Source organism: Sciurus vulgaris (genome assembly GCF_902686455.1).
Source record: "Sciurus vulgaris genome assembly, chromosome: 15".
NCBI lineage: Eukaryota > Metazoa > Chordata > Mammalia > Rodentia > Sciuridae > Sciurus > Sciurus vulgaris.
Window position 1 is genome coordinate 83,884,820 of NC_136476.1, and position 16,717 is coordinate 83,901,536.

The window sequence follows — 16,717 nt, forward strand, 5'->3', positions numbered from 1 at the left end:
GGACAAGTTATCTTTTTATTGTGGTGCTGAGGATTGAATCCAGTGCCTTACACATACTAGGCAAGCACTCTATCATTGAGCTACAATCCAAGCCCCTTATATAAGATCTTACTATGCTATGCTTTTTTTTTTTTTGGGGGGGGGGGGCGGTACTGGGGATTGAACCCACGGCCTTGTGCTTGCTAGGCAAGCACTCTACCAACTGAGCTGTATCCCCAGCTCTCTATGCTTTACTTGAAAAGGGGGTAGGTTTTCTAACTAATAATGATATAGGTACTTGGAAATAAATCTTACAAGAAAGTTACGCAGGACATTCAGGAAGAAAGTTATAAAACTTTGTTGAAAGACATTAAAGGAAAAGTTGAGTGTGTTTTGTGTGTGTGTGAGAGAGATGCTGGGATGGAACCCAGGTCCTTGAGCATAGCAGTCAAGTGCTTTACTTCATCTATCCCAGCCCCTTTTTTTTAAATCAGATTTTTCAAATTTGCATCAGAAATTTTATTCCCAGTGTGGGACAGATTCCTTCCATCCCCAAAATGATATGCTGCCCTGGTGAGACCTAGAAAACTCTATCATCATCTCCAGGGAAGGAGTGAGAAAGACGTGCTCAGGACAGGGAAGGCTTTGCAGTTCCCCAGCCTATTTATCTTTCCATTCTCAACAGAGGAGAGCTACTCCTAGCTATTCCTATCATTCACTAAATACCTTTAAGAAGAAAAAAACTATTTTAAAAAATACCAAACACTTCAAGTATTGAGGGGAAATGAGGTTTTGGGGTAACCAGTAGAGAAGGGATGGGAAAAGGAGCAGTGACCACTGCTTCTGCTGCAGGGCTTCCTTCCTTGCTGTATCCTGTAGCAACTGTGTGTCCACTTGGTCTGCTTGGCAACTGCACATAATGGACCACTGATCCCCGGAGGAAGCAGTTCTTCACTGATAATGTGAGGATATTTTCAGGGTCTGTAACACTGCTGTCAGTTAGTTTAATGTTGGGGTACTGATCCATAGAATGGAGGATTCCACAGATGCTCAGGTCATTCTTGAGTTCCACGACCACAGCCTGGCCTACAAACGACTTGAAAAAGGAGTAGAAGAGCATGGTGCTGGTGCCACGCACTGCGGGCTGTGCCAGGAAGGAAAGGGTTGGGTACTGTGGGCTGAAGGCCCTGCGGGGAGGATTCAGACAGGTGCAAGGAAAGCGCTGTGAAAGCTGGAGCACTGACTGGGAGAGCAGGTGGGGTAGAGCCCAGAGGATCATGAAGCCAGGAAAAGGCTGTATTTTATTTTGAGTTGGGGGTCTTACTAAATTGCTCAGACTGGCTAGAACTTTTAGTTTTCCTGCCTCAGCCACCTGAGTAGCAAGGATCATAGGCATGTACCACCACGTCCAACTATACGGAGGGCAGTGGGTACTTATCTCTTGTCCCATACTGGGGATAGAACCCAGGGCCTCTCACATGCTAGGCAGCTGTGCTACTACTAAGCTACATCCCCAGCCCCTAAGGGAGAACTGAATAGGCAGAATGATTTGTGTAATGCTTGAATAGAATGATCTCTTACAAAGATACAAATTCTCTGCAGGACCTGGGCATTCAATGAAATTTCAGTCAAAAGTCCAGCCAGGGGTGTATGTGTATGTGGAATAAATAAGCTGATTAAAAAAATATTTGGAAGCAAAAAGTTCAAAAATAGCTAATTTTTTTTCTTTATTTTTCTTTGTTTTTGTACTGGGGATTGAACATGGAGGCACTCTATCATCAAGCTACATCCCAACCCTTTTTATTTTTTTTTTAAGTCAGGGTCTCACTGGCCCAGCAGTTGAGATAGTTTTGAAGAACATGGTCAGGGAGGGAAGGGATTTATCGTACAAGGTACTAGAAGATCATAGTAAACAAATCCCTTTGTCATGCGGAAGACACATAGGCCGGTGGAAACCTGATGAATGACAGAGGGGCCTTACAGAGCCAGTGGAAAGGACTTCTCAGTCAGTGGTCTCAGTCTGTGGTGCTTTCATGTTTGATGACCCAAACTGATATATATGGTAGTTTGACTTGGAATGATTGTTTGAAATCTAGCAACTTATTTTTATTTTGCAAGTTGCTGGGAATAAACTACCTCTTTCTCTACAGGGTGAAATCGATGCTCATGAAGACAGCTTTAAGTCTGCAGAGGAGTCAGGTCAGGCCCTGCTGGCTGCTGATCACTATGCCTCGGACGAAGTACGGGAGAAGGTGAGAGAGGGGCAAAGGGGCTCATGAAGAGGAAGCCAGGCTCCTAAGGTTCTTATGTGACCCTCAGTGTCCAAAAGTGGCATTCACCATCATGAATGAGAACATGGCCCAAGCTTCTGCCTACAAAGTAGCAGTTTTTCCCTTGAGAAATTTGAAAAAGTGTATGTGTACAGTATGCTGATTGGTCCCAAAGACAACTTTCTTTTTGGAACCTATGTGACATATCTCTTATTTAAAAGGGACTTTACAGAAAGCTAGTCTGGTTTCTATAGTTAGAGCAAAGAGGAGATAGGTGTTTACAACATAAATCTAGAGCATTCTTGAACAGATTTTATGAAGCATCCACTCAACTGACGTTTCTCAGCTGAGAGTTCCTCTACCGTTAGAGGTCTTCACTTTCAAATGGAGCCTTTTTGCTTTCACCTAGAAGTCTACTTGGCATTTTTACCTAAAATCATTTGTGATAATGTGATAATAAATTAATTCCAGGTTAATCAGAACAGGGCCATCCCTCTTACATTTAATGTACATGTACACAGCGCTCTATTTCTTGAGACAAAGCTTACACGTACAAGTGCGTGTAACTTCTTACCTTCTACAAATCAGAAAAGGGCCTGAAGGTTAGCATGAGTACTAGAATCCCCAGACAGTGCTGTGGCTGACCAGAAAGCATGAGGCTGACCTTGCTTCCTGTCCCTCAAGCTGACCATCCTCTCGGACGAGAGAGCCACCCTGCTAGAATTGTGGGAGCTGCGCAGGCAGCAGTATGAGCAGTGCATGGACCTGCAGCTCTTCTACCGTGACACTGAGCAGGTGGACAACTGGATGAGCAAGCAAGAGGTAACTGAGCAGAAACCTTGCAAGCTTCTGAAACGAGGGCTGTGCCCACCACTTTTCTTATGGTTTGCTTAGTTTGTTTCAGGAACTCGGTGGCATTTCAGCTCTGGTTCAAGCAGAGCCGGCAGAGGCCTGAGTAGGCTTCTGTTGGCTCTGCCAGCATCCCTCCCTGCTGAGATGGCAGGGCACTTGGAAAAGGCCCTATTTTTTTAGATTATTAGGATGTAAAACTTTCTACTGAAAAGGAGGGGGTTTTGTTCATTTGTTTTTGTTTTTCCCTTAGTACTCTTTTCTTTGGCCTCACCAAGTTTTCTAGGGACTCGCTAAGTTGCTGAGTCTGGCCTTGAACTTGTGATCCTCCTGCCTCATCCTCCAGAGTTGCTGGGTTTACAGACATGCACCACTGCATCTGGCTTGAAAAGGAGAGTTCAGTTCTTAGAATTAGCATCTTGCGTAATCTAAATCTAAGAGCAGCATCAAAAGCTATTTGAAAAAAGGTTTTAGTAGAATATGAAACAAGGATGACACAGCAGTGTTGCTGACTCGGGTTTTGTTTTTACTTTTTTTTGTTTTTTATGCTGGTGATGGAACCGGGCCTTGCACATATGCAAGGCAAGCGCTCTAGCACTGAGCTACACCCTGAGCCCCACTGGAATGAATTTAAATGAATCTGAGAGGACCTTAGACTTTCCAGAAGAGATCTCAGAGGTTTAAAGGCTATAGAATCACTTTTCTTCTTTTTGCATTTTGACCAAAGTATCCTTCACTTTTGAGTCATAGAAGATCAAAGAATGCGATGTGATTCTAACTCTCATTTCTTTCTGTAAGGCATTCCTGTTGAATGAAGACTTGGGAGACTCCTTGGATAGTGTGGAGGCACTTCTCAAGAAGCATGAGGACTTTGAGAAGTCCCTTAGCGCCCAGGAGGAAAAGATCACGGTAAGATTTCTTATTGTCACGTGATCGTTAAAGTAACCAGGAATTTCTTCTTTTCCTAAAAGGTTCCTGAGCCAATTTAATGAAGGGGCTTTGTGCAGGGACTCCTGGGGGTGCTTTAAAATCTCCTGAAAAATCCCATCTTGTGCAGGATGTAACACAGCTTTATAGAAGGAATTCACTTACTTGATGTGTGTCTACAAATTGAGGTTTCCCTTTCACTAAAACTAGTTTTCTATTGAAAACACATCCTAGAAGCAAGAATTAGAAGGCTGTTAACCTTTGTCTGCTGCTTGTCAGGTCCTCATACTGTAGCTTATATCTCTAGGTTTAAATGCAGTGAGAAGTCTTATTCTCTCTGGCTAAAAATATCAAGCAAAACCTTACAAATTATGGGAAAATATTGTCATTGTCAACTGTAGGGTGAACTTTGGCTCATGTTGAGGTTGGGGCATTTTGTGACCTGTCTAGAGGCCAGGTGGAGGAATAGTGCTCACAGTGATAGCTCTCCTCTTCCTTCCTAGGCACTGGATGAGTTTGCAACCAAGCTAATCCAGAACAACCACTATGCAATGGATGATGTGGCCACTCGCCGAGATGCTGTAAGTTCCAGGGTTTCTCATGCTCCTTCCTTGCTGTATGCAGATGTATCTTCAAAGACAGTCACTGCAGTCCAGCCTCTTGAGCTGCACATCTTTTTGGGAATAGGAACTGAAGATTCACAGGGCTCCCTGTCTTTCAGCTGCTGAGCCGCCGTAATGCCCTCCACGAGCGAGCCATGCATCGCAGGGCCCAGCTTGCTGATTCCTTCCACCTGCAACAGTTTTTCCGTGATTCTGATGAACTCAAGAGTTGGGTCAATGAGAAGATGAAAACTGCCACCGATGAAGCCTATAAAGTAATATGCCATTAGCACTTGGGTAAACCAGTTGTGGCTAAAGAAGCAGAATTCCACAAACTGAACTATTTAACATAAACTGTTTTATGCAAACCCCCCCCTTCATAAAGATAATTAGGGGGGCAGCTCAGGATAAGTTGACATATTCAGGTTTCAGAAAGGATGCTTTACTCTTTCATTGGCAGGACCCATCCAACCTGCAAGGAAAGGTACAGAAGCATCAGGCTTTTGAGGCTGAGCTATCAGCAAACCAGAGTCGCATTGATGCCCTGGAGAAGGCTGGGCAAAAGCTGATAGACGTCAACCACTATGCCAAAGATGAAGTCGCAGCACGTATGAATGAGGTCATCAGTTTATGGAAGAAGCTACTAGAGGCCACCGAACTGAAAGGTAGAAAATCTCATACTAGATGGTGACAGGAACATTTGGAGTAAAGTGTTCTAGGGATATAAACCACCCAGGGAAGGAATGGAGATGATTTGGGGCACATGGAGCATGTCTTGTGCAGGAGTTAACTTGGGTCCTTGATGCTTTGCTGATTTGGTAAGTGCAATTGAATGTGCTGGTTGCTGGGGAAGCCAGAAAGGAATGAATTGGGCCTCATCAGTGAAAATCAGGGCTCATCTATGAGCCAAGGGCATTTAATAATTCCCAAGTGCCCTTACTTTGTAGTGTTAGACTGCTTTCCAGGTAGCTTCCTGTTTAGCCTCTAGGAGGTGGGGCAGACTGTGCACTTTAGGTTTTCTTGACCTTTGTGATGAAAGTGAAGCAGTAACTTAACGTTCTGACTCAAAGTCCATCACCAGCATACCATGATTCATGAGCAGTGTTGGTGGAAGGATCATGTAAACCAATAGACAGTTAAACTTACCTCTCTGGGCAGGAATAAAGCTTCGTGAAGCTAACCAGCAACAGCAATTTAATCGCAATGTTGAGGACATTGAATTGTGGCTGTATGAAGTGGAAGGTCACTTGGCTTCGGATGATTATGGCAAAGACCTTACCAATGTCCAGAACCTCCAGAAGAAGCATGCTCTATTGGAGGCAGATGTGGCTGCTCATCAGGTGAAGTATGAATTGGGCCTGGAGATGGGGCGGTAACTGCTCAGGTGACAGGAGGGAAGGGTAGCAAGAATCTTCAGTCAAGATGAGACAGGCACTGGGAGGGAGGGACATCTTCGGGTGTCTTAGGGAATGCTCTCAAATGAATTTACTTCTTCAAAGCTTTTAGGGAGCCTAAAGTGAGGGAAGGAGATGACAGAAAGAGTACTCTCAGGATGGGAAAAACACCATGTTGATTTTTCTTCCTATGTGACAGAACCACACCCAAAGTAATAAAGTCAACCTAGAAGCATCCTCTGCATAGTCATGCAGCACTGGTTCAAGCTTTTTAAGGCTTTGTGCTCTCCTCGTCCCAGGATCGAATTGATGGCATCACCATTCAGGCCCGCCAGTTCCAGGATGCTGGCCATTTTGATGCTGAAAATATCAAAAAGAAGCAGGAAGCCCTCGTGGCTCGCTACGAAGCTCTCAAGGAACCCATGATTGCCCGGAAGCAGAAGTTGGCAGATTCTCTGCGTTTGCAGCAACTTTTCCGTGATGTGGAAGATGAGGAGACATGGATTCGAGAGAAAGAACCCATTGCCGCATCTACCAACAGAGGTTAGTGTTCCCCCAGCAGGTGGGATTCAAGCTGTGGAAGGGCTGTGCCACTATTGCATAAAGGGGACACGTGCCAGAGGGAGCAAGGCCAGTTTTACTGCAGTAGAAGCCTGGTATGAGCTGTGAGTGAGTTTCAGGGTGGCTTCTCTTTTTGTGACTGGATGACAAGGGAATGGTTTCTGCTTTCAGGCAAGGATTTGATTGGAGTCCAGAATCTGTTAAAGAAACATCAAGCTTTACAAGCAGAAATTGCCGGACATGAACCCCGCATCAAGGCTGTGACTCAAAAGGGAAATGCTATGGTGGAGGAAGGTGAGTGGTTGTGGGCAGTGAGCGTGGCCTGCTCTGCTCTCCCCTCCTCCTGGTTGGTTACATATGTGGACTGCACACAGCAGACTGGACAGTGGAGCGAGTCTATCTCTGTTCCTTCCTATCCGTGTGATGTTGGCCAGGCCTCGCCCTTGCTGAACCTGCATTTCTTATCTGTAAGACAGGGATGCAGTGGGGATGACAGTGCCTCTTGATGTAGCAGTGAGAATTAAATGAGCTCAACTGTGTAAAGAGCCAGGGAGAACATTTGCAGGGAGAAGTCTCATAACTGAGAGCTGTGGAGCTGCTATTTTATTAGTGTTGCTAACTTCATTCATGCCTCCTTGGGTATCTGCTTCTTGTGGTCTAGGTTGAGTCATGGTTTAAGGAGGCAAAGGTTGGAAACTGAGCCCCTCATTAGAAATGTAATTATGACAGGGCACAGCTCCCCAGAATGTTGTAAGAAAATACCGTGAACACCCAGAAGCCTGTTGTCCTTTGACGTGTCAGTACACTTTCTGTTTTCTGCTCTGCAGGCCATTTTGCAGCAGAGGATGTGAAGGCCAAGCTCAATGAGCTTAACCAGAAGTGGGAGGCACTGAAAGCCAAAGCCTCCCAGCGGCGGCAGGACCTGGAGGACTCACTGCAAGCACAGCAGTACTTTGCTGATGCCAACGAGGCCGAGTCCTGGATGAGGGAGAAGGAGCCCATCGTGGGCAGCACCGACTATGGGAAGGACGAGGACTCTGCTGAGGTGAGCTGGAGCTCAGGGGCATCACACCTGCCAGATAAAGAAGGCAGGTTAGGAGAGTTGATGGTGTAGGAAAGATGCAGCATCATGGCAGTTGTTTTTTAAGGTGTTTCCCAAAATTTGGCTTTTACTTTTTATTGTTGAAATTTAGTCATAACTAAAGGAGGGAGACATTTCCTATAACCTGCCTTCAACCATTAATGTTTGTCATTGTTGGGTCTGCTAGTCTGACCACCATATGCAAAGACATGCCTGTATTCATACCAGCACACACAATAAACATACTAACACACACATGCAAACACACCAACAAACACATCAGCATGCTCACAGCCAATACACATGCAAACACCAACACATACCAGTGTGCACACAAACACATTGACGTGCACACAACCAACACACATGCAAACACACCAGTGCACACACACACCATATGCAAACACACCAGCACACATCCTAATAGACCATTGCACAGCAAACACCAGCATGTGTAGAAGCACACACCAAAACGCATGCAAACATAAACACATACACTACCGTGCACATACACATAAACATGCAAACACACCAGCGCACAAATACACTAACACACACACCAACAGGTAACAGGTGTACACATTGTTTGTTAAACTGTTTTTTTTTTTTTTTTGTCCCCCCCCCCCCGCTATGGCTTTTCATTTATAAAGATCTGGATATAGTCTCCATACCTACCTCTTTTCTCACTGGCCTCTGGAAAACTAGAAAAAGTTGAGTGTTGAAATAAAATCCTCAGTACTAGTGGGAAACAAGAAACCACCAAATGTGGAGAGAGAGGGGCAGTATATATAGCCTCTTGACTTGGTGGTGATGAATTCTTTTTCCTTTTCATTTTTATTTTTTGGTACTGGGGATTGAACCCAGGGATGCTTAACCACTGAGCCACATCCCCAACCTTTTTTTATATTTTGTTTAGAGACAGGGTCTCTCACTAAGTTGCTTCGAGCCTTGCTAAGTTGCTGAGGCTGGCCTTGAACTTGTGATCCTCCTGCCTCGGCTCCTGAGCTGCTGGGATTATAGGTGTGCATCACCTTGCCTGGCTGGTGATCTCTCTCATAGGATGGGAGGTGGATTCACAAATTTGTTCCGTATTGTTCTTTATTATTCTGTGTATTTCAAATACTACATAATTAGTGGGTAAAAGCAGAGTAGAAGATTAAGTCATAATTAATATTTCCCAAAAGTCAATGTTTATCTTTATGAAGAGGGGAGAAACCAGGCATCCCAGTTACTTGGGCAGCTAAGGCAGAAAGATTGCAAGTTTGAGGCAAGCCTTAGTGAGAAACTGTCCAAAATAAAAAATAAAAGGGTCTGGGGACATATCTCAGGTAGAGCACCTCTGGGTTCAATTCCCCGTACCAAGAAAATAAATGAGTAAAGAGGAGAGAGAGTGCAGGGCACAAGGCAGTCACATCTTTTTTTTTTTTTTTTTTTTGTGGTACTGGTGATTGAACCCAGGGCCTTGTGCTTGCCAGGCAAGCACTCTACCACCTGAGCTATATCCCCAGCCCTGTCAGTCACATCTTGTGAGACTAAAATCTGCTTTCAGGAGGGTGGCATGTTGGGAGGCACGGAGGAGGGGCTGGGCTGCATGACCTGTGTTCCACATGTGATTCTGTTTTCAGGCTCTACTGAAGAAACACGAAGCGCTGCTTTCAGATCTCAGTGCCTATGGCAGCAGCATCCAGGCACTGCGGGAGCAGGCTCAGTCATGCCGGGTAAGTGTCTCATCAGTTCCAGGTCACTTGGGGCTTAGAGTGGGCACAGGGAAAGCTCTGGAGCCAGATACTGCCAGCAGATGTTATGGCTGTCAGCAACATTCTTGTGATATGAAGGATTACAGTGAGGCAGTTTAACATGAGACTTTAAAAATATACCAAGCAGCTTGTGTAAAATTTTATTGGTAGCTTCAGTGAAGAACTCTCATGAGTGTTCGTGAATTTGGGGCAGAGTTGGATTCTGTCGTATGCTTAGGGGACACAACACGGACGTCCTTTAATTGTGTATGTTCTTCCTTTATATTTTCAGCAACAAGTGGCCCCCATGGATGATGAGACGGGGAAAGAGCTAGTCTTGGCTCTTTATGACTATCAGGAGAAGAGTCCTCGTGAGGTCACTATGAAAAAAGGGGATATTCTTACCCTGCTCAACAGCACCAACAAGGCAAGGCACAGAGACTGGCTGACACACATGCACATCAGCACCACCACACATGCTGTTGGGGGTCTGTGGAAGGTTAGAGGGTGAAGAAAGAGAGAGGAGGAGGGTGTCCTCTTGATCTCCCACTTACTGTACATTTGTGCAGTGTGAGTCATCAGGAAGGTCACTGAACATGTCCTCTGCGGTTAGTATAGTCGCACTCTCCGGAGTTGCTTTTTCACATTGAACCTTTCCAGGTGGGATTCTTTCCCTTTTGAGCCACGATCTGCTGCTTTATAACTTGTATCCATTGTTCTTTTTGTTTTGTTTTTACTATTTTATTTTAGTTGTAGGTGGACACAATACCTTTATTTTATTTTTATGTGGTGATGAGGATCAAACCCAGGCCCTCATGCATGCTAGGCGAGCACTCTACCACTGAGCCACAACTCCAGCCCACTTGTATACGTTGTTGTTTTCCATATTGTATTACAATACCAGGGATGGAATGCAGGGCCTCTGCATGCTAGGCAAATACCTGCCACTGAGCCATACCCACAGTACCTACCTGTTGTTTGTGGTTTTGTTTTGTTTTTTGCAGTACTGGGGATGGAACCCATGGGTGCTCTACAACTGAGTTACATCTCCATAGCTTTTTATTTTTTATTTTGAGACAGGGTTTTACTAAGTTGTTGAGGCTGTCTTCAAACTTGATCCTCCTGCCTCAGCCTCCCAAGTCCTGGGATTACAGGCATCCACCTCCATGCCCATCTCTGTTGGTCATTAATCTAGACCTGCAGCTGCCTCAGCTTGGCAGGTTGTTGAAGACAGCTGAGATGTCACCCTTTAGGTTTTGTTGTCTTCAGGTTAAATACTGCCTGGTTCATTAACTCTCTTCCTTGACACATTCTGATTTGACAGTGACCTTGAAGAGTGGTGCATGTTCTCTACTAATTACCTGACGGTTGTCAAAGGATCCTGTCTCCTATCTTGGTTAGGTCCAGAGAAGCATTTGGGGGCATTATGAAGAACCTCCTTATTCCCTCACTTAGTTCATTCTCATTATGAGTGTTTTTGTTATGGTTTACAGTACTGGGAATTGAACTCAGAGCCTTGCACATGCCAGGCAAACACCATACCACTGGGCCCTTTTTTTTATTTAAAGATAGAGTTTGTAATATTGATGATTAAACCCAGGACTTCACAAATGACTAGGCAAGCACTCTACCACTGAGCTGCATCCCCAGTCTCTTTTGTTTTATTTTTATGTATTTTTCTAGTTTTGTGTGTATGGAATATATATGAACAAAATTGTTTTGTTTCTTTCAAAATAGAAATTCACCATATATATTTTTGTTAGAATTTTATACATAGTATTTGGGTTTATCCTGACAATTTATCTATTTTTACAGTACTAGGGATTGAATCCAGGGCACTCTACCACTGAGCTACATCCCCAGACCTTTTTTATGTTTTATTTTGAAATAGGGCCTCACTAAATTGCCCAGGCTGGCCTCAAATTTACAATCCTACCTCACCCTCCCATGTCATTGGGATTACAGGCATACCTCACCACTCCCAGCTCTGGCTCTTTTGAAATTTTATTTGAGTCAGGTGTGCAAGCCTGTAATCCCAGCAACTCAGGAGGCTGAGGCAGGAGGGTCACAAGTTTGAGACCAGCCTCAGCAATTCAGCAAGGCCCTAAGCAACTTAGCAAGACCCTCTCAAAATAAAAAGTAAAAAGGAGCCGAGTGCAGTGGTGCATGCCTGTAATCCTGGCATCTTGGGAGGCTGCAGCAGGAGGATTGGGAGTTGAAAGCCAACCTTAGCAATTTAGTGAGGCCCTAAGCAACTGAGGGAGACCTGTCTCTAAATAAAATACCAAAAAAAGGGGGGGGGGGGGGGCTGGGGATATGACTCAATGGTTAAATGCCCTGAGTTCAATCCCTGATACAAAAAAAAAAAGTAAAAAGGGCTAGGGATGTGGCTCAGTGTTAAAACTCCCCTGGATTCAATCCCTAGTACCAAAAATAAGTAAATAATGCCAGGCACTGTGGCATATTCCTGTAATTCCAGCTGCTCAGGAGCCTGAGGCAGGGGAATCACAAGTTTGAGGCCAGCCTCAGCAACTAGTGAGACCTTATCCCAAAATTTAAAAAAATGTTAAAAAGGTATAGTGATATGGCTCAGTAGTTAAGTGCCCCTGGGTTCAGTCGCTGGTACCACCCACTCCAGTAAGTAAGTGAGTGAGTGAAGTAAGTAAATAAATAAATACAGTAAAACTTTTGTTTCAGATGGTCTTGCTAAATTGTTTAGACTGGCCTTAAAATGCCATCTTCCTGCCTTAGCCTCCTGAGTAGCTGAGATGATAGGTGTGCACTGTCATGACACCTGGCCACAACTGAGTTGCTTTTGATGTTTGCAGTACTCAGGATTGAACCCAGGAGTTCTTTGCCACTGAGCTACAGTCCCAGCCCTTTTTATTTTTTATCTTGGGACTAGGTCTTGCTATGTTTCCTAGGCCTGCCTGGAACTTGTAATCGTCTAGCCTCAGCCTCTACAACTGAGGTTTTTATTGAATTTAATTCTGACTTTCTCAAAGTTATGTGGACACTTGGTGAGTGACTGAAGTGTTGGACAGACCAGTTTTGGAGTCTAAGCAAAGGGAAGCGTGTCTGGCATTCCTATTTTACCTGTGACTATGCATGTTGGTGCACAGTGACTGATTATGTTACATCCTTCTTAAAATGCTCAGAGCTCTTTTACACGTATATACCACACACATACGTGCACATAGATACACAGGCCTGCATGGGTTCTCTCTCAGGAAAGGAATATGCTTTCACTTCTCTTCCTTCTTTCTTTTAGGACTGGTGGAAAGTGGAAGTGAACGATCGTCAGGGTTTTGTGCCAGCTGCATATGTGAAGAAGCTGGACCCTGCCCAGTCAGCGTCCCGGGAGAACCTCCTAGAGGAGCAGGGCAGCATAGCGCTGCGACAGGAGCAGATCGACAACCAGTAAGGGGCACACACTTGGCACCAAGGGCCAGATATCACTCAGGGTTTGGTCTGTCCCACAGAGGTGTAGGTGGAGTCTTGAGGCCTCTGGAGCCAGTCTGCCTTCCTCTTGTTTTCTCCAAGTCACTTTTAACCCACCCACCTCCCTGTTTGAGCCTCGAAACCCTGACTGATACCTTAATCTCCTGTGTTTTGTTTTTCTCCTGTTTGCAAATTTCTTTTTCTAAGTGGCAGTTTTCTAAACATTGCCGTCCTAACCTTTCTCTTGTGGTTCAAGATGCTTTTTGAAATAGATATTCAGATTTTTCACCCCTCGGATGTGCCTCCCTCTCTGGATGGCTGCTTAAGGAACTTTTCTCTCTACCATGGTTTTGTGTTCTAAGGATGGTGTTTATTTTTTGTGAACTGTCTCTATCCTCATTATCATAGTTAAGCCACCACGCTGACTTGTGCCCTCCCTTAGGGCATATCTTACTCCTAATGAAATCAACAGCTTTGGATGCTTGGGAAGCATCCAGAAAATGCATTCCCACTAGAGTTTATAATAATGGAACTCGTCTGACCATAATGGTTCTTGGAAAAGCTAGAAATTATTTGTGTATGTACAGACTCTTAGTGTTGAGATAAGGAGAAATTTGGATTCATGTTCTTATCAGCAGCCTGGGTCATTAATACAAGAGCAGAAACATTGGTTATATATATGGTGCTAAACTGACTGTTATCAATCAGTAAAATTTCTTTCTAAGTGTGTTTTGTTTCCGGGCTTTGTTCTGTGAAGTTAATAGTGTTTGCAGTACAGGAAAGCCTGCCTCAATCATGGCAGGCACGTCAGGAAGATGAAGGTGAACTAACACTGATTTAAATTTTCCTGCTTCTTCCCTACTGTGATTTCATTCATGGCCTGGACTGCTTCTAAGAGCTTTTGAATGACTCCTTAATTTTCCCCACTGTAAGCGTCCATCATCATGGCACCAGTCGGAGCTGCCACTCACTTTTCATCCCTGTGGATTAATCCCACTAATTTGTGCATGCTTTTGCTGTACCCCCTCTGTGCAGGACACGCCTAACTAAGGAGGCCGGCAGTGTATCTCTGCGTATGAAACAGGTGGAAGAACTGTGAGTAGGCCAAGAGCCTCGCTGGGCTCCCTGTGTCCACTGCTAGCCTGTCCATCTTCCCTCTGCTGCTTCTCTCCAAGGCACTGTTCATCTAGGCAGCTGAGGTGGTGGGAGGGGCCGGCGTCTGTGCAGCAGCTTTGCTGGCAGGGGAGAGGATTCGGTGAGCTGTACCTGTGGATGACTGCTGCTCTCCTAGGTTGCTTTATGTGCCACTGTGCATTCAGAGTGGTGTCTGGTCCCCTGCTGTCAGTCTCCTGGCGCACCAGCCACTGTCAGCAGCCAACGGGAAGGCGAGCCTGTGGAATCCTTAGGATGGAGGAGGTTGAATGGCTGGCTCTCTTAGAGGGCCTGCATTTTATGTAACTCACTGCTTTTTTAGTTCTGTTTGGGAAGCTTAGATTTAATGGTGATTTTTAGATTATTTTCAAACTTTCAACTTAGATTTTTAATCATTTGTCATTCTTATGTCTCTAAAGAGAGTGGGACTTCAGCTTTTCGTACTTTAGTTCCCAAGGGTTAGAATTATCTCTGATTCTTAAGATTTCCTGTAGCAAAATGGTACTCTACCTGATTGTCCTTCTGAAGTTGCCGTGACATTCTGAAAAACAAGTATGTAATTTTAGAAATGTCCTGCTGATCCAAAGATATGGCCATCTTATGAGTTTGTTTTAAAGTTAAGTGTACCTTCTCTTACCTGGGGGCTGCTTGGAGAATTATAAAAAAAATGAGAAAAGCCCTCTATGTATTATGCAAAGTCATCTCATCTCTCTGCCGTAGTCGCATGAACCCTGTGTTCCATGCTCAATGCTTGGTTTCAGTGTCTGGTCGTGATGTTGGAAGTACAGAATTGGCTTGGGATGTGTGTGCCTGGCTGTCGTGGCCACCTGGTTGTGAACACTACAGGGTGTGCTCATCACCTACGGCTGCAGTGTGGGTGCTTGGAGTCCTCATCCATGCATTCTGATCCTTTGTCACCAGGGCACCATCTTTACCTACTCATGCCTTGAATCACATCTCGGAGACACCTAGTGGTTTGCATTGTGTTCTCATCACTAGTACTTACCATCTAACTGCTTCCTGCCCTTCTTGTCGCCCTCTTGACTTACATCAGATATCACTCTCTACTGGAGCTGGGTGAGAAGCGGAAAGGCATGTTGGAGAAGAGTTGCAAGAAGTTTATGTTGTTCCGTGAAGCAAATGAGCTGCAGCAGTGGATCAACGAAAAGGAAGCTGCTCTCACGAGCGAAGAGGTCGGTGCAGACTTAGAGCAGGTCGAGGTGCTGCAGAAGAAGTTTGACGACTTCCAGAAGGTACGGGAAGTCCCACAGCTGAGCTGGAAAACCACTCAGACTGGTCCTCTTGATTTTTTTTTTGGGGGGGGGGGATGAAAATTCTATAGATTATGTTCCACCATCTGTGCAGATTATAATTCACTATAACTTTTGGGGTTTGTTTGCAATGCTGGGGTTTGTGGCTATTTTTAAATGACATTAATAGCTTTCTTGTACTAATTTAGTTTCAATTCAAGATACGCTATGTTTTTCTTCATGTTCTTTTTTTAAATTTTTTTATTCTACTTAGTTATACATCACAGCAGAATGAATTTTTATTCATTGTACACAAATGGAGTTCAACTTTTAATTTCTCTGGTTGTATGCAATGTAGAGTCACACCATTCATGTAATCATTCAGTATATAGGGTAATGATGTTTGTCTCATTCCACCATCTTTCCTTCCCCCCGCCTCCTCCCCTCCCCTTCATGTTCTTTTAAGAACTTTTCTAAGGGTCCTGCTCAGTGGTAGAGGGCGTCCCTAACATGTACAAAGTCCTGGGTTCAGTCACCAGCAAACTGCCTCCCTACCCCCCAAAAATAAAGCTCTAAACCTGAAATGCAGAAAGATATGCATGCCCGCCATGATGTAATCCTAGTGGCTTGGGAGGCTGAGGTAGGAGGATCACAGGTTTGAAGCCAATCTCAGCAACTTAGCAAGGCTGTAAGCAACCTAGTGAGACCCTGTCTCAAAAAAAAAAAAAAGTGTGTATATATATATTTTCTTCTTTTTCTTTTTCCTACTGGGATTGAACCCAGGGGCCTCTACCCCTGAGCTACCTCTCCAACCTTTTTATCTTTTATTTTGAGACAAGATCTCACTAAGTTGCTTAGGACCTTGCTAAACTGCTGTGGCTGGCCTTGAACTTGAAGTCCTCTTGCCTCAGGTTCCCAAGTTATTGGGATTATAAACAGGTGCCATGGTGCCCAGCCGATTTTTTTTTTTTTCTTTTTTTTTAATGAGGTAAACTTCACATAACAAAGTTAACCATATTAAAGCATACGATTTGATGGCATTTAGTACATTCATGATGTTATGTAACTACCACCATTATATAGTTCCAAGACAGTATCACCTGGAAAGAAAACCACATGAAGCAGTTACTGGCCATTTTTCCCAATGTACACAAGCCCTAGCAACAAATGTGCTTTTATTTATTTATTTATTTATCTTTATTTTTACAGACTGCATTTTGATTCATTATATACAAATGGGGTACAACTTTTCATTTCTATGGTTGTATGTACACAATGTAGATTCACACCATTCATGTAATTATACATATACATAGGGTAATACTGTCTTATTCTACTTTCTGTCTCCCACCCCCTCCCACCCCATTTTTCTCTACACCATCCAAAGTTCCTCCATTCTTCTCTCCACCCCCCACCCCTCCTCGTTATATATATTGTCATGCACTTATCAGAGAAAACATTCAGCCTTTGGTTTT

At 44.3% G+C, this 16,717-nt stretch overlaps 1 protein-coding gene, 1 long non-coding RNA gene and 1 pseudogene across 3 annotated transcripts in view; 1 reads left to right on the plus strand and 2 right to left on the minus strand.

The window, feature by feature from the left end:
* LOC306645526 overlaps window positions 1-16,717 on the minus strand; it is a 187,121-nt gene that overhangs the window by 165,878 nt on the left and 4,526 nt on the right. The window lies entirely within an intron of this gene.
* Window positions 1-16,717, plus strand: part of SPTAN1 (spectrin alpha, non-erythrocytic 1) — a 67,759-nt gene that overhangs the window by 20,411 nt on the left and 30,631 nt on the right. The window contains 15 exon segments of the mRNA XM_079113447.1: window positions 2,130-2,231; window positions 2,934-3,071; window positions 3,897-4,007; window positions 4,529-4,606; window positions 4,747-4,902; window positions 5,088-5,292; window positions 5,786-5,967; window positions 6,321-6,564; window positions 6,754-6,876; window positions 7,410-7,627; window positions 9,289-9,381; window positions 9,692-9,826; window positions 12,671-12,819; window positions 13,876-13,935; window positions 15,047-15,245. Coding sequence (XP_078969573.1) covers window positions 2,130-2,231; window positions 2,934-3,071; window positions 3,897-4,007; window positions 4,529-4,606; window positions 4,747-4,902; window positions 5,088-5,292; window positions 5,786-5,967; window positions 6,321-6,564; window positions 6,754-6,876; window positions 7,410-7,627; window positions 9,289-9,381; window positions 9,692-9,826; window positions 12,671-12,819; window positions 13,876-13,935; window positions 15,047-15,245 — 2,193 coding nt within the window.
* On the minus strand, window positions 197-2,121 carry LOC306645517 (annotated as a pseudogene). Its single transcript has one exon. The product of its transcript is annotated as an uncharacterized misc_RNA (transcript).